The following is a 24,728-nucleotide window of genomic DNA, read 5'->3' on the forward strand; positions in this document are numbered from 1 at the left end:
GGAAGGTGGACCTGGACTCCAAAAAGACCTTGGAGGTACTCCCTTTTAAGGGAGACATGTTATTTGGGGAAGATCTCAATAAGATTGTAACTGACTTAGCGGCTGCTAAGACTGCATTTCTCCCGAATACTAATCCTTCTGCACAGAAAACAAAAGGAACCAATTTTCGCTCCTTTCGGCCTCAAGAGAAAGCAAAAGGTCAGGCATACCCGAGATAATCTCGTGGTCCCAAAACCACTAAGCAAAACAATCCTGGGCTGCCCGTCAGTCTGCTTCTAAACACAACAAGCCTGCTGCATGACGAGGCGGGCCTCCCTCTGGGGGACCCCAGGGTGGGAGGCCAACTTCTGCGAGTCACCCAGGTCTGGTTAAAGACCACTTCAGACGCATGGGTGCGAGAAATTGTCTCTCACAGGTATGCAGTCTCTTTCAAGAGACGTCCCCCTCGCCAGTTCTGCACAATGGTTATTCCTTCGGATCCGTTGAAGCTCTACAATTGGTTGTGTGTTCCCTCCTGGATACAGGAGTGATAGTGCCGGTACCTTTGTCCCAGAGAGGCAGAGAATACTACTCGACCCTGTTTCTAGTTCCGAAACACAATGGGTCTTTCCGGCCTATACTCAACCTCAACCTCAAATCACTGAACAGGTTTGGGAGAGTGTCTAAGTTCCGTATGGAAACACTGCGCTCAATTGTACTGGTCATGGAATCCGGAGACTATATGGTATCCCTGGATATACAAGATGCTTACCTGCATATACCTATTGCCATGTCCCATCAGCAGTATCTGCGGTTTGCTATTGGCAATCTTCACTATCAATTCCAGGCTCTGCCATTTGGACTGGCCACGGCCCCTCGGATCTTTACCAAAGTTATGGCCGTGATGATGGCTCATCTCTGTTGCCAGGGAGTCAGGATCCTGCCGTATCTGGACGACTTGCTGATTCTGGCAAACTCCCACGATGTCCCTCTCAGTCATCTCACTGACAGTAAACTTCCTACAAGGCCACGGGTGGCTCATCAACTGGAAGAAGTCCTCGCTGGTCCCTGCTCGGAGCATGGTGCACCTGGAGGCACTGCTGGACACACACAGTCAACGTCTGTTTCTGGCTCCAGAGAAGGTCCTGAAACTTCACGACAGGATCAGATACTTCCTCTCTTACCCAAGGGTGTCGATACACTCGGCCATGCAAGTACTAGGCCTAGTGCCGACTTGGGACATGGTAGAGTACGCTCAATTTAATTCCCGCCATCTGCAGAGGTTAATCCTTTCCAAGTGGGACGGCCTGCCTCATCGGATCAGGTCTCGCATGATCTCCTTGACTCTGGAGGTTCGTCTGTCGCTGACCTGGTGGCTACACGACCAGCAGTTGAGCAGGGGCAGTCCCTTCTGGATCTCCAACTGGGTCCTACTGACTACAGATGCCAGTCTGAGGGGTTGGAGCGCGGTGTTGGATCAACACTCTTTCCAGGGTCTTTTCGTGGACCAAGGAGGAATCACTCCTCCCAATAAACATTCTGGAATTGCGGGCAGTGTTCAATGCTTTGTCTCTCACCCTGCCTCTGATACGGAACAGGCCTGTTCAAGTACGGTCAGACAGCGTTACCACGGCAGCATACATAAACCATCAAGGTGGCACTCGAAGCCGAATGGCAATGATGGAAGTGTCAAAAATCCTTTGTTGGGCGGAACACCATCTGCCAGCAACATCGGCAATATTCAGTCCGGGAGTCCTCAACTGGGAAGTGGATTTCCTCAGTCGTCAGGACCTGCACGCTGGAGAGTGGAGTCTTCATCAAGAAGTCTTTCAACTCCTAGTGGACAAGTGGGGTCTACCAGATGTAGACCTGATGTCGTCTTTACACAATCACAAAGTTCCAGTCTTCGGATCAAGAACCAGGGATCCTCAAGCAGCATTCGTGGTAGCACTGGCAATTCCATGGAACTTTCGGCTGTCCTACGTGTTTCCTCCAGTGTCACTCATGCCCAGGGTACTGCGGAAGTTCAAACAAGAAGGAGGAAAACTACTTCTAGTTGCTCCAGTGTGGCCAAGACGACATTGGTTCTCAGACCTACAGGGTCTATCGATGGAGCGTTCTCTTCTAGTTCAACGCTCAGACCTCCTCGTTCAGGGCCCTTGTGTCTACCCAGACCTGGCCAGACTGGCTTTGACGGCGTGGCTCTTGAAGCTTCAATCCTGAGGGCCAAAGGATTCTCCGAGGCGGTTATCCAAACTATGCTGAAGGCCCGCAAACCGGCTTCTGCGCGGATTTATTATAGGGTCTGGAATTCTTACTTCACCTGGTGTGCTGCTAAGAATTACAATGCTTACAAATTCAGTACTTCTAGACTTTTAGCTTTTTTGCAACAAGGCCTCAACTTAGGCCTTCATCTGGCCTCCCTCAAGGTTCACATCTCTGCCTTGTGGTTTGGTTTTAGAGAAAAATTGCATCTATTCCTGACGTTCATACATTCACTCAGGGTGTTTAACGGATTCAGCCTCCCTATGGGGGTCATTCCGAGTTGATCGTAGCTGTGCTAAATTTAGCACAGCTACGATCAGGCACTCAGACATGCTGGGGGACGCCCAGCACAGGGCTAGTCCGCCCTGCATGTCAATACCGGCCCCCACCCACAGAAATGCAAAAACACCGCACATAGGTGATGCTTTTGCATTTCAGAAGTAGCTCCCAGCCAGCGCAGCTCCTGCGGCTGGCCGGGAGCACCTCCTCGCTGCCCGGGTTGCAGCGGCTGCATGTGACATCACGCAGCCGCCGCGGCCCACTCCCCCAACGGTCCGGCCACGCCTGCATTGGCCGGACCGCGCCCCCTAAATTGCGGCTTAATGCCGCCGTCCAGTCCCCTCCCACCCAGCGACCGTCTCTGTCTGTTCTTCGAACTCGCCCTGGTTATTTGCCCAAGGTGGTGTCATCTTTTCATCTTAACCAAAAGATTGTGGTTCCGGCATTTATCTCTTCTGGTTTGTCCTCCAAAGAGCGGTCTTTGGCTGTGGTATGGGCTCTCCATATTTACGTAGCGAAAACTGCCTCCATCAGGAGGTCAGATACCCTTGTTGTACTTTTTGGTTTTCAAAAATGTGGCTGGCCTGCAAACAAGCAAACATTGGCCAGATGGATTAGAATGGTGATTGCACAAGCATATGCACATGCTGGTCTTCCAGCTCCTGCTGCTATTAAAGCCCATTCTACTCTGTCTGTTGGACCTTCTTGGGCGGCCCGCCGAGGCACGTCCACTGAACAATTGTGCAAGGCAGCTACGTGGTCTTCTGTGAACACGTTCATTAGGTTATATGCCTTTGATACTTCTGCCTCCCAGGATGCTTCCTTTGGACGCTGGGTTGTCATACCCGCTATGGCGCGTTCCCTACCATGAGGAACTGCTTTAGGACATCCCTGATGTTTCCCTGTGGAAACCAATGTACCCCGCTGCAGAAAAGGAGATTTATGGTAGACTTACCATTGTTAAATCTCTTTCTGCGAGGTACATTGGTTCCACAGGGCGCCCGCCCTGACGCACCTAGCTTCTATGGGTTTGTATGGCATTAGCCGCTAGTCCCTTCTACTGTCGTGAAAACGTGGTTCTATGTGACTAACATCTACCGTCTCTTTTACCTGCTTCTGCATTGGACTCGTTAACGAAATTAAGCTCACGGTGCCTGGAGGCGAGGTTATAGAGGAGGCCCCACAATGCACCCCCAATGTTTCCCTGTGCAACCAATGTACCTCACAGAAAGAGATTTAACAATGGTTAGTCTACCATAAATCTCTTTTTTTACTAGAAAATTCTATACACAATACCCCATAATGACAACGTGAAAAAAGTATTTTTTGAGATTTTTGCTAATTTATTAAAAATAAAAATCTAAGATATCAAATGTACATAAGTATGCACAGCCTTTGCCACGAAGCTCAGAATTGAGCTCAGGTGCATCCTGTTTCCACTGATCATCCTTGAGATGTTCCTACAGCTTAATTGGAGTCCACCTGTGGTAAATTCAGTTGATTGGACATGATTTAGAAAGGCACACATTTGTCTATAAAAGGTCCTACACTTGACAGTGCATGTCTGACCACAAACCAAGCATGAAGTCAAAGGAATTAGCTGCAGACCTCCGAGACAGGATTGTCTCGAGGCACAAATCTGGGGAAGGGTACAGAAAAATATCTGCTGCTTTGAAGGTCCCAATGAGTACAGTGGCCTCCATCATCCGTAAATGGAAGAAGTTCGGAAGCAACAGGACTCTTCCTAGAGCTGGCTGGCCATTTAAACTGAGCGATCGGTGGGAGAAAGGCCCTAGTCAGGGAGGTGACCAAGAAGCCGATGGTCACTCTGTCAGTGCTACAGCATTCCTCTGTGTAGGAGAACCTTCCAGAAGGAAACCATCTCTGCGGCAATCCACCAATCAGGCCTGTATGGGCGGAAGCCATTCCTTAGTAAAATGAACATGGCAGCCTACCTGGAGTTTGCGGAAATGCACCTGAAGAACTCTCAGACCATGATAAACAAAATTCTTCAGTCTAATGAGACAAAGATTGAACTCTTTAGCATGAATGCCAGGCATCATGTTTGGAGGAAACCAGGCACCGCTCATCACCAGGCCAATACCATCCCTACAGTGAAGCATGGTGGTGGCAGCATCATACTGTGGGGATGTTTTTCAGTGGCAGGAACTGGGAGACTAGTCAGGATAGAAGGAAAGATGACTGCAGCAATGTACAGAGACATCCTGGACGAAACCTGCTACAGAGCGCTCTTGACCTCAGACAGGGCCAACGGTTCATCTTTCAGCAGGACAATGACCCCAAGCACACAGCCAAGAAATCAAAGGAGTGGCTTCAGGATAACTCTGTGAATGAATCTGATTGAACATCTCTGGAGAGATCTGAAAATGGCTGTGCACCGACGCTTCCCATCCAACCTGATGGAGCTTGAGAGGTGCTGCAAAGAGGAATGGGCGAAACTGCCCAAAGACAGGTGTGTCAAGCTTGTGGCATCATATTAAAAAAGATTTGAGCCTGTAATTGCTGCCAAAGGTGCATTAACAAAGTATTGAGCAAAGGCTGTGAATACTTATGTACATGTGATTTCTTAGTTTTTTTTATTTTTAATAAATTTGCAAAAATCTCAAAATCACTTTTTTCACATTATCATTTTGAGGTAATGTGTGTAGAATTTTGAGGGGAAAAAATGAATTTCATTGTGGAATAAGGCTGTAGGATAACCAAATGTGGAAAAAGTGAAGTGCTGTGAATACTTTCCGGATGCACTGTATATGTGTGTATATAAAATAATCTTCCTGACTATTGTATAATAATTTCTCCATCCTTCAATCACATTAACTTAAATTGCTGCAGTTACCAAGACACGGGGGATCTGCTGACTTTCTTCTGCTTAACTCACAGACCTGTCTAACAGGAACATTCATTTACTTCGCTCTTTGAAGGGCACTTATCAGTTTACACAATTTTTAATTTGCTATAGTACGATATTATATTATTTATCAAGCACAGTCTAATAAAATAATATTTTTGTATCAGAGAAAGAAAAAAGAGAAGGAAGAAGAAGATGAGAAGCTAAGAGCGTTGCAGGCACTTCATGAGATAAAAGAGGCCGATAACTTCTTTATTGCACAACAAAAAGAGAAAATGAGAAGAGCAAAGGAAGGGCAGAAGAAAGTACAGACAATGCAGATCCAACAGATGGTAAGAATTCCTCAATAAGATAACTTCATTACAGGCTGCATGATGGCACAACCTACATGATGGTACAGACATAGATAAGTTAAAGTCCCATAATACTTGCTAGCCTGAGGCACAATATCTAGAGAACTACAGATGTGTCCTCATACATCTAACCTCAATACGTAATGTGGTCGGAGACACCTTGCACGAGTGAACCTGTACGTCTCTGCTATCGCCTTTTTGCCCCAAAATGCATCTTAGGTGGGAGACTGCACTGATTAATTTGATATGCGACACTTGTATATCTGTGTGTGACTGGGTCTGTATAGAAAATAGGATTTTGGTTACCTACCGGTAAATCCTTTTCTCGTAGTCCGTAGAGTTTGCTGGGGTCCACATTAGTACCATAGACGGGTCCACCAGGAGTCATTGGCACTTTAAGAGTTTGAGAGTGTGGGCTGGCTCATTCCTCTATGCCCCTCCTACCAGACTCCGTCTACAAACTGTGCGTGAGGAGACGGACATACTTTGAGAGAAGGATTTAACACAGATAGTGGCGAGATTCATACCATCTCACACATACAAGGTACATCAAGCTAACTTAGCTTGAAAACTCAGCAACTGTTGAAACAGTACTTACCAAGTAGCAATGCAGTATGTAACTAAAAACAAAGTTGTACTGAACCAGATAACAACTGCAGGAAAACGAAGCGCTGGGCGGGCGCCCAGCATCTTCTACGGACTACGAGACAAGGATTTACCGGTAGGTAACCAAAATCCTATTTTCCCTTACGTCCTAGAGGATGCCTGGGTCCACATTAGTATCATGGGGATTTACCAAAGCTCCCAGAACAGGAGGGAGAGCGCGTAGGCTCCTGCAGAACTGATTGACTGAACTTCAGGTCCTCAGAGGCCAAAGTATCGAACTTGTAGAACTTTGTAGATGTGTTCGACCCAGACCAAGTTGCTGCTCGGCAAAGTTGTAATGCCGAGACGCCCCGGGCAGCCGCCCAGGAAGAACCCACCTTACGAGTAGAGTGGGCCTTAACAGACGTAGGACACGGCAAACCTGCCACAGAATACGCATGCTGGATGGTGAACCTGATTCAGCGAGAGATCGACTGCTTAGAAGCAGGACACCCAATTTTCTTGGGATCATACAGGACAAACAGAGTCCGATTTCCTGTGACAAGCAGTCCTCTTCACATAGATTCTCAAAGCCCTTACAACATCCAAGGACTTTGATGAAATTGAGGGGTCAGTAGCAACTGGCACCACAATAGGTTGGTTGATATGAAATGCCGACACAACCTTTGGAAGGAACGGCTGATGCGTTCCGAGCTCAGCTCTATCTTCATGGAAGATCAAGTATGGGCTTTTACATGACAAAGCCCCAAACTCCGACACACGTCTAGCATAAGCTAAGGCCAACAAAGTGACAGCCTTCCGCGTGAGAAATTTGAGCTCAACCTCCTGTAAAGGTTTAAACCAGTCCGAGCGGAGGAACTGAAACACTACGTTAAGGTCCCAGGGCGCCGTAGGCGGTGCAAAGGGAGGCTGGATGTGCAGAACTCCCTTCAAAAAAGTCTGAACCTCAGGGAGGGCAGCCAACTGTTTCTGGAAGAAAATGGATAGGGACGAAATTCTGGACCTTTATGGATCCCAACCTCAGGCCCATATCCACACCTGCTTGCAGGAAGTGGAGAAAACGTCCCAGTTGAAACTCCAACGTAGGAAACTTCTTGGACTCACACCAAGATACATATTTTTTCCAAATACGATGGTAATGTTTAGACGTTAGTCCTTTCCTAGCCTGTATCAGTAGGAATAACCTTGTTCGGAATGCCCTTCCGAGCTAGTATCTGGCGTTCAACCTCCATGCCGTCAAACGTAGCCGTGGTAAGTCTTGATAGGCGAACGGCCCCTACTGCAACAGGTCCTCCTGAAGAGGAAGAGGCCTCGGCTCTTCTAGCAGTATATCCAGAAGATCCGCGCACCAAGACCTTCTTGGCCAGTCTGGAGCAATGAGGATCGCTTGAACCCTTGTTCTCCTTATGAGCTTTAGTGCTCTTGGAATGAGTGGGAGTGGTGGAAACACGTACACTGACTCGAAAACCCACGGAGTCACTAGGGCGTCCACCTCCACTGCTTGCGGGTCCCTCGACCTGGAACAATATCGCCAAAGCTTCTTGTTGAGACGATAGGCCATCATGTCTATTTGAGGTACACACCAAAGATCTGTTACCTCCTTGAACACCTCCGGATGGAGACCCCATTCTCCCGGATGTGTCTGCTGAGGAAGTCCGCTTCCCAGTTGTCCACTCCCGGAATGAAGATTGCTGATAGCGCCAACGCGTGTTTTTCTGCCCAGAGGAAGATTCTTGTTACCTCTGACATTGCAGCTCTGCTCTTCGTTCTGCCCTGTCGGTTGATGTAAGCCACTGTCGTTACATTGTCCGACTGCACTTGAATGGCCCGATTTCTCGGAAGATGGGCGCTTGGAGAAGACTGTTGTAGACAGCTCCTAGCTCTAGAATGTTTATCGGCAGGCTGGCTTCCAGACTTGACCACCTTCCTTGGAAGGTGTCCCCGTGAGTGACTGTGCCCCAGCCCCGGAGACTTGCATCTGTGGTTATAAGGATCCAGTCCTGAATCCCGAACCTGCGGCCCTCCAGAAGGTGAGGTAGTTGCAACCACCAGAGGAGTGAAATCCTGGCCTTTGGTGACAGACGTATTCTCTGGTGCATATGTAGATGGGATCCCGACCATTTGTCCAGGAGATCCAGTTGGAAGGACCGAGCATAAAACCTCCCGTACTGTAGAGCCTCGTAAGAGACCATCATCTTTCCCAGAAGGCGAATGCACTGATGAACCAACACCCGGGCTGCTTCAGGATCATTCCCAGAAATGACAACCTCCTGGTTGGTTTCAAATGTGACTTTGGAAGATTCAGGATCCAACCGTGTTCTCTGAGCAGGTGGGTCGTGAGAAGAATGGACTGTAGCAGCTTCTCCTTGGACGACGCCTTTATTAGCAGATCGTCCAGATATGGAATTATATTCACCCCGTCTGCAGAGGAGAACCATCTTTTCCGCCCTCACCTTGGTGAATACCCTCTGGCTGTGGGGAGGCCAAATGGCAGGGCATGGAACGGATAGTGACAGTCCAACAGTGCGAATCGGAGATAAGCTTGATGCGGCGGCCAAATCGGAATGTGGAGGTACGCATCCTTGATATCCAGGGATACCAGAAATTCCCCCTCTTCCAGACCTGATATCACCGCCCTTAGAGACTCCATTTTGAACTTGAACTCCTTCAAAAAGGGATCCGTTGATTTTAGGTTCAGAATGGGCCTGACCGAACCATCCGGTTTCGGTACCACGAAAAGATTTGAATAGTAACCTTTGTTTTGCATATGAGGAGAGACCGGTACAATAACCCGTGCCTCCATCAACTTCTGGACGGCTGCCTGCAGGACCGTTCTGTCTGCCAGCAAAGCTGGCAAGCCTGATTTGAAGAATCGTTGAGGAGGGAGATCTTGAAATTCCAGCCTGTACACCTGGGACACAATATCTTGCACCCAGGAAACCAGGCCGGACGACATCCAGACATGACCGAAATGCCTGAGTCTCTCTCCCACCGGCCCCACCTCCGGGGTGTGCAGTCCACCGTTATGCAGAGGACTTTGGTGTACCTGAAGCAGGTTTCTGTTCCTGGGAACCTGCAGCAGCAGGTTTCTTGGACTTGGGCCGACCTCCCCGAAAGAAGGTGTTGGACGGCTTGGCCTTTCTGGGCTTGGCAGGCCGTAAGGGCTGTGATGCAGTTGAAGAAAAGGGTTTCTTCAGAGCAGGTGCAGCTTAGGGAAGAAAAGGTGACATACCCGCCGTAGCCGTGGAGATCCATGCATCTAACGCTTCCCCAAATAGAGCCTGACCTGTGTAGGGTAGGGTCTCCACACTTCTCCCTGATTCTGCGTCGGCAGACCACTGGCGCAACCACAGTCCTTGACGAGCTGAGGCAGACATGGAAGAAATTCCCGCAGCCATGGAACCCAGGTCTTTCATGGATTATACCAGAAATCCTGCCGAATCCTGAATGTTACGTAAAAACAATTCAACATCACATTTCTCCATAGTATCCAAGTCTTCAAGTAATGTGCCTGACCACTTTACGATAGCTTTGGCAATCCAAGCACTGGCAATAGTAGGATGTAGTATTGCCCCAGAAGCCGTGTACATGGATTTGCGCGTATTATCAATTTTACAATCACCTGGCTCTTTCAAGGCGGTAGATCCTGGAACAGGTAAAACCACCTTTTTTTAGAGTCTGGATACTGACGCGTCAACAATGGGCGGGTTTTCCCATTTTTTTCTATCCTCTACCGGGAAAGGAAATGCCACCAGAACCCTTTTAGGGATCTGGAATTTTTTATCCGGGTTTTCACAAGCTTTTTCAAAAATAGCATTTAATTCCTTTGACGCAGGGAAGGTTAGCGAGGCTTTCTTATTGTCAGTGAAGTAAGCCTCCTCAACCTGCTCCGGTGTTGTATCAGCAATATTCAACACATCTCTAATAGCCATCAACTGCATCCCTTTAGCAAGAGATGCGGCCCCCTGCAACACATCCCCATCACCGTCTGCAGTGTCCGAATCGGTATCCGTGTCATCCTGCATGATCTGTGCAAGAACACATTTTTGGGAATATACAGCGGGGAGCCCTGAGGTACCAGAACTGGGCCAGACTGCCATAGAGTTCTGTAAAGCCTGAGTTGCAGATTCATTTTGTGCAACCCTATTTGAAATCTGAGAAATCATAGATTTGATAGAGGATAACCACTCAGGCTCCCTTGCTGGTATCTGTGCTAAACCAGTGCAATCCTGATTACATGGAATGGGATCATCCTGAGAGCACATATCCTCTGCAGCATATGACAGAGTCCCTGGACATAGCTGTATGGAGACCACAGACACACTACACACACACAGGGGAGGGCAGAGTTTCACCCCCAAGGATGGCAAGAGAGACACAGAGATTGGAGCCAACCCACACACACAGCGCCTTCAAGGTAAAAGGTGATCCCCTACCAGCACTGACTGTGCACCTTAATAGGTTACACAGTCTGTATTTAGCACCCCCCTTCTACAACCCCCTGATATCGCGAGAGATAGCTGGAGTTGCTGTGGAGGGACTTGCTCTTCCTGGACAGCGCTGTGCAGGCAGGAAAATGGCGCTGAACGCTGCTGGTTCCGCTCTGAGGAGAAGCCCCGCCCCCAAAATGGCGCTGTCTTCCCGCTCTTCACAATGATTATACTGGCCTGAGGATAATGCTGGCTGACTGAGATCCACAGACCCCAACAGGCTTTCTGACCAGTGCAGGGTTTAGGCGCCGGCTCAGGGCGCCTTCTCACAGCGCTGCACAATGTGCCTCTGAGCTCCGGAGTGCTGTTAATACCGCGCTCCCTACCCTGTTGCCGCCATCTTCACACCGGCCCCCCACTTGCAAGGGGGGGTCGGTGACTCACTCGCCACCGATCTTCTGGCTCTGTAAGGGGGTGGCGGCATGCTGCTGGGGTGAGTGATCCCCTGTGGCGGGGAATGACCCATCCCCTCAGGAGCTCAGTGTCCTGTCAGCGGAGATAATGGCTCAGACCCTGCAGGGCGGACGCTACTCACGAAGCATAATAAACTCTAAAAAAAACTTTTTTCTAAAGAAGCTCTGTAGAGCTCCCCTAGCTGTGACCGGCTCACACTCTCAAACTCTTAAAGTGCCAATGGCTCCTGGTGGACCCGTCTATATCCCATGGTACTAATGTGGACCCCAGCATCCTCTAGGATGTTAAGAGAAAGCACAATGGAACTTGTCGTGGAATGAAGCCACGGCCACTGCATTGTAGCACTTTGTGTAGATTCAGACTCAGTCATACACAGATACATAAGTGTCACATATCAAATTAATCAATCACGTCATGTCACAGTACGACTAAGACACATTTTAAGACAAAACTCTAAGGCGAAAATGTCGCATTTGCAAATTCCTACATGTTAGAGGCCCTGCACATGAAGATATTGGATTGAACTTTTCCAACAAAGTCACTGGAGAAAAAAAAAGTATGATCATTCAATATTAAGTGATCTTGCCTTGTGTTACAGGCAAAGGGGGATATCCAATTAGCTGTCCCGTCGGGGGCTATCCTATTAACCCCGATAAGCCAGCACAAGCGGTGGCTTATTGGGGGTTAACTGAAGCTGCACCGGGTGCTGGCTCCTGACAGCGCCCAGTGCAGTGCTGCTCCTCCGGTCACATGGCCGCTCCCCCGTCATGTGACTGCTGCCGGGGGGCGGAGGAGAGGGGGGATACGGTCACTGCGCTGCCTCGGTTTCTCCACCGGGAGTCACCGCGCCGAGGGCAGCTTCCAGATGCCTGCAGTTCTAGCCTGCTGCATGTGAAAAACGGGGCTGTTTCTACCGAAAACACACAGGTTTCACTGAACCTGCGTGTTTTCGGGAGAAAGGGCATTTTTTTTTTACCGCCGATCAATCTGGATAGCCTGTAAAAAGAAAAATCGGTGGAACATCGGGAAAAACATTAATTTTTTTGCACCCGATGTTTTACCAGGCCTAATAGGATAGCCTTAAAAAATGCTACACCTGGCGCTTCAGGAAGGCACAATCCACATGACAATAAAATGTATATTTTATTAAAAATCAAATATAAAAATACAAGTAGTTCTTCTGGGAGCTAATTAGTCACAATTGGTGTACACAATAATAGCATAGAGCATTTCTTGTAACATTAATTGCAATATATATCTAATGTTACTGTAGTATCACGCAGTCTCAATAATTATAAGTGTCCAATACAGGACAATGGCAGATTACATAATCCTAATAATTCTTAATAGACTCACATGTACAGATCATTAGGATACTCAGCTCCTTGCTTATGGTAAATCCACAGTGATGTCCTGTGTGTAAATAGAGACTCCATATCTGTGACACTGTACTGTGGGGGTCTAGTAACTTGAGATTTAGCAAGTTCCCAGCAGGGATGAACCCAGTTCACAATGTCCCTTGCGGGTGTGTGAGGATGGTCGCTGAGGCTAGATGTAGCGTACTGGGGAATTCAGATGTACCTTGCTGTAAAGTCTGTGAGCGTTGTCCCAGTTGTCACAATACCGGCCGGCCACCGGGAAGCAGATGTGTAGCTGTGGATCTGGTTGCTGCAGCGCATCCAGGTGCGGTGGGCGCCCCTCGACTCTGTCTGAACACAAAAGTATCCACTGTTGGTGGTGTTTCCCAGACTTTCCTATCCTCTGTAGGGAAAAGGAAAGAATTTAACACCCGTTTAGGGGTAATAAACTTTTTGTCAGGATTTATCCATATTACCTTAGCCAGGGAATCTAATTCTTTAGAAAATGTGAAGGTTGCAGAGGACTTTGGTTTCACATTAAAAAAAACAATTCCTCTGTCAGTTCTTCCTCTTATCGGGAATATTGAGCACCTCTATAATGGCATAAATGAGGGCCTCAACTCCTTATGACAGGGAATTATCCTCGTCCACCTCAGCCTCTCCTTCAGCAAACTCTGGTAGTTCAGAATAAGATTGTAATAACTGAGGGAGAGTGCGTTTGTGACAGACCAACGGGGGGCTGAAGAGCCGGTCTGTGGTCTGCAGCAGCAACCATAAATATGTCCATAGTTTTTTCAGGGTTTGTCTTTCTTATTTAGCCAAAGCTAAATCAATTTTAAATGATTCCATCCACTCAGGTTCCTGCACATTACTACCCTGTGAAGGAACTGAGCACTGGGTATACATGTGGGACCCCTGTGAGGAAGGTGTAAACCTAGCCTTGCATAAACAGACATTTGCAGACATGCTGAGCAGAAAACACAGTATGATAACACAGTGTAGTATTAGTGAGCTATGCACACTTATCTCAGACTACCCTGAATGGAGTGACACAGAGAGGATTGGAACCAGCACACAACACCACAGACCAAGCAGCGCCTGCTGGGTGTCTCCTATGTGTAATTTCTGCTGTGGGGTACACTGGGCTCCACAAGGATTGGACAATGGGGTGTAGAGTGGGATCTTGATCCGAGGCACCAACAGGCTCAAAGCTTTGACTGTTCCCAGAATGCACAGCTCCGCCTCCTATATCATCCTGCCTCCCAGCACAGGAGCTCAGTTTTGTAAGTTGGTGCTGCAGTAAGCAGGCACTGAACAGAGGGGCTGCTCCAAGCAGCCCTAAGAAAAGCTTTTTATGAGGTAAAAAGTGAAGACTTCAAGGGCAGCAGCGGTGGTAAATGTCTTGTGACATTCACTGCTGCAGCTCCAGCTCTCCCCAGCGGCGCTGTACACTCCCGAGCCCTGGTTGCCGGGTACCTACAGCGGAGGCTCCGGTTTTCTTAACGTTAGACACACACGGCTGGGGCTCTCCAGGATCGCGTGGCCGCGCTTCGGGAGGCGGTAAGTGGGTCCCGCTTGCGGGACCCGGTCTTTATCGCGATCCGGCGCGGTCAGTGGGAGGCGGGCCGTGCGTGCTGGCGGTGGACACTGTGGCAGTACAGGCGATCCCACTAGATCACCAGGGCATGGGCGCAGGTCAGTTTTTTTTTTTCTAAACCAATTCTTATATCGCCCACAGTACCCGGTAGTTTTGCCAGCAGAGGGGATTAGGCTTAGACCTGAAGCCCCTCCCCTAGCCCCAGGGCGCTATTTCTAGCAAGTGTTCCCGCTCTGGAGCTGCATATCTGTCTTTTCCTCACTCCCTGTCAGTGTCTGCGGCGCCATTATCCCTCAGCTCACTGTTCCTGGGACTGCTTGGGCAAATCCTCCTATGTAAAGCCGCCTGGTTGTCAGCGCTGTGCCTTTACATGACACTTAAGTATTCTACCTGCCTTTTTAGACAGTGATAGTTAAGAAAGAGTGCACTTAGTCAGGGTTTTATAGTACAATTACCCTGTGATATACATCCAGTTCTTACTGTGTACTGTTATATCAATTGTTATATAGCTGTGTAAGCTAGTCCAGTGCAGTATTATTGTCAGTAATAACCTCTGCATTGTACAAACTGACTTTCTGTGTGTGCATTTGATAGCTGAGTGGGGTCCATTTCGTGTCTTTCACTCAACCTGCTATCCCTATATTCCATAACCTGAGGGGGCTTGGTGCGTCAGGTGTTATCTAATATAGGATTTTCACAAAGATATACTGTATTACGTATTTTTCTCTGTGATTTAGTCACCATCTCTCTCCTTTATCTCTGCTAGTGCTGACTACACTGCGCAGGGGTTTGGGTTCAGAGGTATAGTGCTGCTGATAATTGTACTGTGTTAACCTAATACTGCAAGTTATATCATGTCTGCTTCTGAGGGTAACTGTTCTGGGGCTGAACACACTGCCGGTGTTGCTGAAGCCACGGGGCCATATGAGAATATAGCAGCTGTGGGCTCTGGTTCTGGGGGCTCCTTGCCCCCCAGTGGGACTGTGGCAATGGAGGCACATACTGACCCACCGTGGGCCGCTTTTTCCACGCTTCTGCATACGCTAGTTCATAAACTAACTCCCCCTAGGGGTCCCCCAATGCCGGTACAACCCGCCATGGGCTGACGATTTATCTGCTCAATTAAAGAAGTTGAACCAGTCCTTGACTACTAAAAAGTCTGATGAAGACGGCACATATACTGACCCCTCAGGTTCTGACTCAGATATGGCTGATGGGGAGGGTAGTTCACATGTGGATGTTCCTGATCTTTTGGAGGCTATTAAGTTAATTCTGCAGATTACAGATGATCCCGAGCCATCTGTCCCTCCTAAGAAACCAGATAGGTTCAAGCGTCAGAAGGTGGTTAAGCAAGTTTTACCTCACTCTGACCACCTAGTGGATATACGTCAGGAACCCTGGGAAAACCCGGGTACGAAGTTTGTGCCTCAAAAGATGCTGGCTCGCTATCCCCTCTTGCCAGAGCTGTCTAAAAATTGGGAAATGCCTCCTCCAGTAGATTCACATGTGGCTAGGATGGTGGTTTCCTCAGCTCTACCTGTCACTACCGTCACGTCTCTAAAAGAGCCTACGGATAAACGTGTGGAGGGTTGTCTGAAAGCGATTTACACCCTCACGGGTGCTGCACAAAGGCCCACTATTGCAGCTACATGGGCTGCAGAGGCTATTGAAGCATGGGCCTTGGAGTTAGAAGCTGAAATCTCTTCTGACCATGCTAGACAATGCTTGTCATATATTGTCACAGCTTCTCACTATATTAAAGAGGCGGCTTCTGATGCCGGTATCCTAGCAGCCAAGGCCTGTACTACGTCAGTCCTGGCTCGCCGGATATTGTGGCTGAGATCCTGGTCTGTGGATCTGGACTCTAGAAAAACCCTGGAGGTACTCCCTTTCAAGGGAGATATTCTGTTTGGAGAGGACTTAAATAAGATTGTGGCTGACTTGGCTACTGCCAAAACTGCCTGTCTGCCTAATACCGCTCCTTCTGTGTCGAAGGCTAAAGGTATGTCCTTTCGCCCCTTTCGTCCTTCAAGTAAAGCAAAAGGTCAGGTGTACCATAAGCAGGCCCGCACTTCCAAACCTGGTAAGCCGAAGCCCAAAAGAGCTTGGGCTGCCCGTCAGCCAGCTGCCAAGACCGATAAGCCTGCCGCATGACGGGGCGGGCTTCCCCCTGGGGGATCCCAGGGTGGGGGGCTGGCTTCTAGGGTATACCCAGGAATGGTTGAAGACCACTTCAGATGCCTGGGTACGGGAAGTCGTCACTCGAGGTTACGCCATAGCCTTCAAATACCGACCCCCTCATCGATTTTGCCAGACAGACGTCCCTTTGGACCAGACAAAGGCAAAAACTCTACACTTGGTGGTACAGACCCTCCTGGATACAGGAGTCGTAGTACAGGTGCCTCTTGCTCAGAGGGGACGGGGATGCTATTCTCCGCTGTTTTTAGTCCCGAAACCGAATGGGTCCTCCCGGCCCATTCTCAACCTCAAGGCATTGAACAGGTTGGTGAAGGTTTCCAAGTTCCATATGGAAACCCTTCGCTCTATAGTTCTGGCCTTGGAACCTGGGGACTACATGGTCTCCCTGGACATACAGGATGCTTACCTGCATATTCCTATAGCAGTGTCCCATCAACAATACCTGAGGTTCGCTATTAGCAACCTACATTACCAGTTTCGGGCGTTACCTTTTGGTTTAACAACGGCTCCGCGAGTCTTCACCAAAGTTATGGCGGTGCTGACGGTGGTACTTCGCCGTCAAGGGGTCAGGATACTGCTGTATCTGGACGACTTGTTAATCCTGGCAAATTCCCCAGATCTTCTCCTGCGTCATCTGGATATGACGGTCCGGTTTCTACAAGCCCACGGGTGGCTCATCAACTGGAAGAAATCCTCCCTGGTCCCTGCTCAGAGCATGGTGCACCTGGGAGCGTTGTTGGACACTCACAACCAGAGGTTGTTCTTGTCTCAGGAGAAAGTCCTGAAGATTCAGGACAGGATTCGTTGCTTCCTTTCTCGTCCGCAAGTGTCGATACATTCGGCAATGCAGGTGCTGGGCCTAATGGTATTAGCATTCGACATGGTGGAGTATGCTCAATTCCATTATCGCCCCCTCCAGAGGCTGATTCTAGCCAAGTGGGACGGCCTGCCTCACCGGATCAGATCTCAAATGATCTTCTTGACTCCGGAGGTCCGTCTGTCGCTACACTGGTGGCTCCGGGACCAACAATTGTGCAGGGGTCGTCCCTTCTGGATATCCAACTGGGTCCTGTTGATGACAGATGCCAGTCTAAGAGGTTGGGGCGCAGTGCTGGAGCAACACTCCCTTCAGGGTCGGTGGACCAAGGAGGAATCTCTCCTCTCGATCAACATTCTGGAATTTCGGGCGGTCTTCAATGCGTTGAACCTGGCCCAGCATTTAATTCAGAACCGTCCTGTTCACGTACAGTCGGACAACGCCACCACAGTGGCTTACATAAATCATCAAGGCGGCACTCGAAGCCGTTTGGCAATGAAGGAAGTCTCACGGATTCTACGTTGGGCGGAACGCCATTTACCGGCCATATCGGCAATATTCATTCCGGGAGTCCTGAATTGGGAAGCGGACGTTCTCCGTCGTCAGGACGTGCATGCCGGCGAGTGGGGCCTCCATCCAGAAGTGTTTCAACTCCTCGTGGAAAAGTGGGGTCTTCCAGACGTGGATCTGATGGCGTCTCGACACAATCACAAGGTTCCGGTCTTCGGAGCAAGGACAAGGGATCCTCAAGCAGCATTCGTGGATGCGCTAGCGGTGCTGTGGAGGTTTCGGCTGCCGTATGTGTTCCCTCCGGTGTCACTCCTGCCCAGGGTAATTCGGAAGTTCAAGCAAGAAAAAGGAAATCTGCTTCTCATAGCTCCAGCGTGGCCCAGTCGGCACTGGTTCTCAGACCTGAAGGGCCTATCGGCAGAGCGTCCAAGTCTACATCCACAATGCCCAGACCTCCTCGTTCAGGACCCCCGTGTCTACCAGGACCTAGCCCGGCTATCTTTGACGGCGTGGCTCTTGAAGCTTCTGTCTTGAGGGCTAAAGGGTTTTTTGAAGGGGTCATTAAAACTATGTTGCGGGCCCGGAAACCGGCTTCTGCTCTGATTTATCATAGGGTCTGGCATTCCTACTTTGTTTGGTGCGCATCTAACAATTATGACGCTTCCAAGTTTAGTACAGCCAAACTTTTGGCTTTTCTGCAGCAAGGCCTAGATTTAGGCCTGCGTCTGGCCTCCCTCAAGGTTCATATTTCTGCCTTTACGGTGTGGTTTTAGAGAAAAATTGCGACTTTACCTGATGTTCATACTTTCACTCAGGGTGTGTTGCGTATCCAACCTCCCTATGTCCCGCCTGTGGCTCCTTGGGACTTGTCGGTGGTTTTGGAGGCGTTGCAGGAGCCTCCATTTGAACCTCTTGGTTCAGCTGACCTTAAGTGGCTTTCCCTTAAGGTGGTGTTCTTGCTGGCTATTGCCTCTGCTAGAAGAGTGTCGGATCTGGGTGCCTTGTCTTGTAGTTCCCCATATCTGATTTTTCACCGTGACAGAGCGGTTCTTAGGACTCGTCCCGGATATTTACCTAAGGTGGTTTCTTCGTTCCACCTTAATCAGGAGATTGTGGTTCCGGCCTTTGTCTCTCCTGATTTGTCTCCCAATGAGCGGTCTTTGGATGTGGTACGGGCTCTCCGTATCTATGTGAAGAGAACTGCTTCTATTGGAAAATCTGATTCTCTCTTTGTTTTGTTTGGATTTCACAAACGGGGCTGGCCTGCTCACAAGCAAACTCTGGCCAGATGGATTAGAATGGTGATTGCACATGCTTATGTGAAGGCTGGTCTCTCTGCTCCTGATCACATTAAGGCCCATTCTACTCGGTCTGTTGGACCTTCTTGGGCGGCCCAACGTGGTGCGACCCTTGATCAATTGTGCAAGGCGGCTACGTGGTCCTCAGGGAACACGTTCATAAGGTTCTATGCCTTCGATACTGCCGCTTCCCAGGATGCTTCCTTTGGACGCCGGGTTCTTGTGCCCGCTACAGTGCGTCCCCTCCCATAAGGAACTGCTTTAGGACATCCCCATTGTCCAATTCTTGTGGAGCCCAGTGTACCCCGCAGCAGAAAACGAGTTTTATGGTAAGAACTTACCTTTGTTAAAACTCTTTCTGCGAGGTACACTGGGCTCCACAAGGCGCCCACCCTGACGCTCTTAGCTTCGTTGGGTTGGTATGGCATTAGCCGCTGACACTTCTCCTGTCGTGAGAGTGTGGTGTATGTGGCTACTAACCGTTGTCGTCTCTTTTCCTGCTACTGCATTGGGCTGGTTAACTAAAAACTGAGCTCCTGTGCTGGGAGGTGGGGTGATATAGGAGGCGGCGCTGTGCATTCTAGGAACAGTCAAAGCTTTGAGCCTGTTGGTGCATCGGATCAAGATCCTACTCTACACCCCATTGTCCAATCCTTGTGGAGCCCAGTGTACCGCGCAGAAAGAGTTTTAACAAAGGTAAGTTCTTACCATAAAACTTGTTTTTCCTCACAACGGTATAACTGCTGATTATATGCTCCCCCCTTCACTATAACCCCCTGGTACCAGTTACAATGGTGAGTCAGTGTGTCCTGTGGAGGAGCAGTCTCTGCATGCAGCCTGTATCAGCAGCAGCAGGAAATGGCGCTGTTAAGCCTCTGGTCCCGCTCTCCGGGAAGCCCCGCCCCATAATGTCGCGCGGTCCCTGTATTTTTTTTTATACTGGCTTTCTCCATTTAAAGTGTAAAACGAGAGCACGCAACCCCCATTTACCATGTTGCCAGTCTGTGTTCCCAGTGGGCACCGCGGCCCGTAGCCAGGTGATCACCGTCCCTTCATGCCGCCAATTTGCCCCGGGTACCGTGTTCGGCATCTATTAAGGGATTGTGGCATGCTGCCGGTGTGGGCTCACACTCTGGGAGTGTGAGAATCACCACCTCAGGAGCTCAGTGTCCTGTCAGCTGGGATTACGCATCATTAACTCTTAGGAAGTTGGTTTGGTCCCCCCCTTAAGTCTCACGACGCAGGCAGAATGGTTGCCAACCAGTGCTGCCTGAAAAAAACAAACAGAAATTTCTGAAGAAAACTCTCTGGAGAGCAACCGAATGCACCCGGCTCCTTGGGCACATTTTCTAAACTGAGTCTGCTAGGAGGGGCATAGAGGGGAGGGGCATAGAGGGGAGGAGCCAGCACACACTATTGATTCCTTAAAGTGCCAGGCTCCAGTGGACCCGATCTATACCCCATGGTAATATACTATTCCCCAGTATCCACTAGGATGTTAGAGAAATAAGCATCTAGCAGCCTACCAGGAAACCTCCTAAAGTATATGGCCAACCCACACCTGATCATAGAGATTTGCTTTGAGATACTGTATATCAGCGCCATAACTATGTGTGTGCCAGGTGTGCCTGGCACACAGCGCAGTTGCCCTGAGGCCACAACGGCCAGCGGCTTGTAATGAGTCAAAATGACTCATTACAAGCCGCCTCTGCTGTGTGCGCCGCGCTGGTGAAGCCGGTCCGGAGGCAGGGGAGGAGAGCAGCAGCGCTGGAGGCAGCGGAGAAGGAGGGAGGGGGACTGGAGTTGCGGCAGCGCTATGTAATTGGTAGAGGCGCCGCTGCAGCAGTCCCCTCTCCTTCCGTATTGGCTGCCCGGCGCTGCTGTGAATGCTGGGATGCGCTTTCCTCATCAGCATTCACAGCGGCGGTGGGCAGCCAATACGGAATGAAAGGGGACTGCTGCAGCGGCTCCTCTACCAATTACATAGCGCTGCTGCGGCTCCAGTCCCCCTCCCTCCTCCTCCTCCCCCCCTGCCCGGGATCTGCCAGCACGAGGAGCCTGACTGCCAGCGGGGAGAGATGGTTAGTCTCTATTTCTCTATCTATTCTGTCTGCTGTAATGTGTAAAAAGGGGGATTGGCTGCCGTAGTGTGTAAAAAAGGGGACGCTGTCTGCCATAATGTGTAAAAAGGGGGACTGTCTGCCGTAATGTGTAAAAAGGCTCTCTACCTGGTGTAGTGGCGCTACTGTGCAGCGTAATTTGAATAATGTAGACTACTGTGCACCGTAGTATGAATTGGTATTCTTTTGTGGCCACGCCCCTTCCCCATGAAGCCAAGCCCTATATATTTTTCACGCGCCTACGGCACGCACTGCCCATGTCTTGCATGGGGGGGGGCGCCAATGACGTTTCTTGCACACAGCGCTAAAATGCCTATTTACGGTACTGCTGTATATCATCTCTCATTTTGGGCAGAAATGTTCTGTATACAGTGACAATGTGATGCTATTCTACTCCATTTTAAATTAAAACTGTAAATACTGCACCATAAATTATTGTAGTACATTTTGCACTCTGGGAGCCTGATTCAGATTTGTAAGCAAAGCATAAATAAAAAAAAAAATAGCACACAACTGGGCAAAATCATGTTGCACTGCAGGTAGGGTAGATTGTAACATGCGCACAGAGTTAAGATTTCAGTGGGGGGTGTCTAAACTGAAATCTAAATTGCACTGTAAAAAATAAAGTTGTCTGACATTAGTGGGTTACATGCAAAAGCAGACCGTATTTACCATGCACAGAAACAATATAACCCACTCAAATCTTTCTCTCTGTTCATGTTATATCTGCCCCTGCCCCATCTGCAGTGAAACATGGTTTTGCCCAGTTGTGTGCTTTTCTGCTTTGCTTATAAACCTGAATCAGGCACTAAGACCATATCATTTGTTAATGTTCAATCAACTTCTTTGCAGCACAGCACCAATATTGCTATACTGCAGTTCCTTCAAATTGCCATTTTGTTGTTGTTATTTTTAGGCGGAGAAGACCACCATGTCACAAATGGAAAGAGAAGTGGAGCTAGAATATGACAAGCAAAACTTAATGGACTCTCATAAGGAAGAGTTAGTCTTCCAGAATTATGCCAGGCAGGTGATTGATTCAGCCATCAAAGCTGGGAAAAATCCATACCCACTAAAGAAAGCGGCAGAGATTGGAACTGGCGGGGGACGTGGTCCAGTCTACCCTGAAAGGGGAGGTATCCGGCCTAGTTACCAAGTGCAGGACACCAGCGGGGTCCAGCTACCTGCTTTCCAGAATGTCACCACCCAAGAAATAAAAGAAATACACGATTCTGGCGATATACAACAAACCAAGAGAAGACTTGGTTTTACATTTTAATGTTTTTTTTGCCTTCATTGCAGCACTATGAAGTGTTAATTAAAACTAATACAACCTTAATATTGGATTATTAATTTAGCATATTTAGAATAACATGAGAACTGGAATTTTCATTGCATATTATCAATAGGTAATGTATGAATCCACAGATTAGCATTCTCTCACATGTTAAATACATTTACAAAAGAGTTTGCCAAATAGTAAAATGTTATCTGTAATGTTAGGTTCTAGAAACGAAGCAGTAACTGTGCTATCTCACTCAGAGCCGGCCCTAACCAATATGATGCCCTAGGCAAGATTTTGGCTGGTGCCCCCTAGCACTGCTGCTAGTTCCACCTCTGACCCTGCACCCCTTTCCCAGCACCATCACCGCTCACCCATAGCAGTCCTTAGTTTGATGTTCCTACCCCCTATATTTTAAATAACAACAGTGAACACATTCAGCGCACAGCTCAAAAATGGGCATGTTGTTGCTGGGAAGGGGTGTGGCCACACAATAGTGCCCCTAATTGAAATTGCACCACACAGTAGTGCAACTTTATTCATATTTTATCATGCGATAGTGTCCCTTCTTCATGTTACATCACACAGTAGTACTACTTTACCTTATATACGTTACTGGACACAGTAGTGCCCCCTTTTCACATTACACCACACCATATTGCTATTTATTCACATTACACCACACAATAGTGCCCTTTCTATACGTAACACCATACAGTCTGGAAATGGGCGTGCTAATAAAAATATCCACGGGTCCAGCGTGAGTGGGAGGCCCGAGAGGGATTTCAATACAACAAGTACATCATTCCAAAAGTGAACTATATGCGGACAAGTCCACCAAATATGGAAAAGAGTTCCCCTTTGACCACATCCTCGCCAACACACAGGAGTAGCAGAGGGGAATATCCTAGACAATTTGTCCGGGGTGTAGTACCACCTACAGTATAATTTATATGACGTTTCCTTAAGTCTGGTTGAGCTAGAACTTTTAGCTATGCCCTCTCGTACTTCTGCCCAACAAGTGTCGTCCGGGGGGAACCTAAGTCCCTCTCCCGTTCATGGCGAGTCTGCAAGACCGAGGATGCTCCAACTAACAGAGGATATATTAGCGAGATCAACCCATTACATATGGTGTTTTTGGCACATAAGGATTCAAAGGGAGTAAGATCCCGCATAACATCATTTTGAGGTAAAGAGAGGAGGAATTGACGAATCTGAAAGTATTCAAAGAAGGGCGGGGATAATGAGGAGAACTTACGCTTATGATCATCTATTGTCATCCAGGAACCTTGAGAACATAGATCAAGTACTATATGGACCCCAGCGCTGTGCCAGAGTATAAATCGATGAGGAGAAACACCAGTGGGAAAAGCAGGGTTGTCCCAAAGAGCAGGAGGAAAACAGTTTATATTTCCCCAGAGAGTTAGTCCAGATGGAGAGATGGAATATAAGAGAAGGAAAATAATTCATTACAGTTGCTAAGATTTGTCCAGACCCCACAGCGAAGCCAAAGAACAAAGGCCCAAGGAAAAGGCTTCCAAGTCAACCCAGGCAACAGAGCCCTGGGGTACAAAAGAGGCAACAATATGGCTCAAATGGCAAGTCAGATAATAAAATTTAACATCTGGGAAACCCCGGCCACCCTCAGAGCAAGAGAGCCGAAGTACATTAAAAGCTATCCTTGGGGGTTTATCGTTCCAAACAAACTTCACAAAGGAGGTCTGGGCGTCCCTAAGAACTCTCTCTGGAACTCTGACAGGTAGGGTTTGAAAGGGGTAAAGAAGTTGTGGCATAAGTGTCATTTTGATAACAATGATCCTACCCAGCCAGGAAATTATATAAGCCCTCCATTTTGCTAGATCGGATTTAATTTTACTGAAAAGGTGTGGGAAATTCTTCGAATACAAAGTGCTATAGTGGGATGTGATATAGACCCCCAAATACTTAATCTTATTAGTCTGCCAGCGAAGATCATAGGAGGAATGCAATGAGCGTTTGAGATCATCTGAGACATGTAATAGCATTGCTTTGGATTTAATTAAATTGATTTTATAGTCAGAGAGGGAGCCGTATTCCTCTATAATCTGATACAAGGCTGGAAGAGAAGACTGCGGCTGAGTAAGGGATAGCAATATATCGTCCGCAAATAACGAGATCTTAAAATTCTGCGGGCCTACCCTCACCCCTTGTATCCTATCAGAATGTCTTATCATAGCAGCTAAGGGTTCTATAACCATGACAAACACCAGGGGGGAGAGAGGGCATCCTTGTCTCGTACCGTTAGATAGTGGG

The 24,728-nt window shown here is 48.6% G+C and overlaps 1 protein-coding gene across 1 annotated transcript in view; it reads left to right on the forward strand.

Moving 5' to 3' along the window:
* CFAP210 (cilia and flagella associated protein 210) overlaps positions 1-22,493 on the forward strand; it is a 142,278-nt gene extending 119,785 nt beyond the window's left edge. The window contains exons 8-9 of the mRNA XM_063933513.1: positions 5,560-5,724; positions 22,071-22,493. Of these exons, the coding sequence (XP_063789583.1) occupies positions 5,560-5,724; positions 22,071-22,433 (528 nt within the window). The 3' untranslated portion in view covers positions 22,434-22,493. The remainder of the gene's footprint in view (positions 1-5,559; positions 5,725-22,070) is intronic.
* Positions 22,494-24,728: the final 2,235 nt, after the last annotated feature.

This window comes from Pseudophryne corroboree, chromosome 7 (assembly GCF_028390025.1).
Source record: "Pseudophryne corroboree isolate aPseCor3 chromosome 7, aPseCor3.hap2, whole genome shotgun sequence".
NCBI lineage: Eukaryota > Metazoa > Chordata > Amphibia > Anura > Myobatrachidae > Pseudophryne > Pseudophryne corroboree.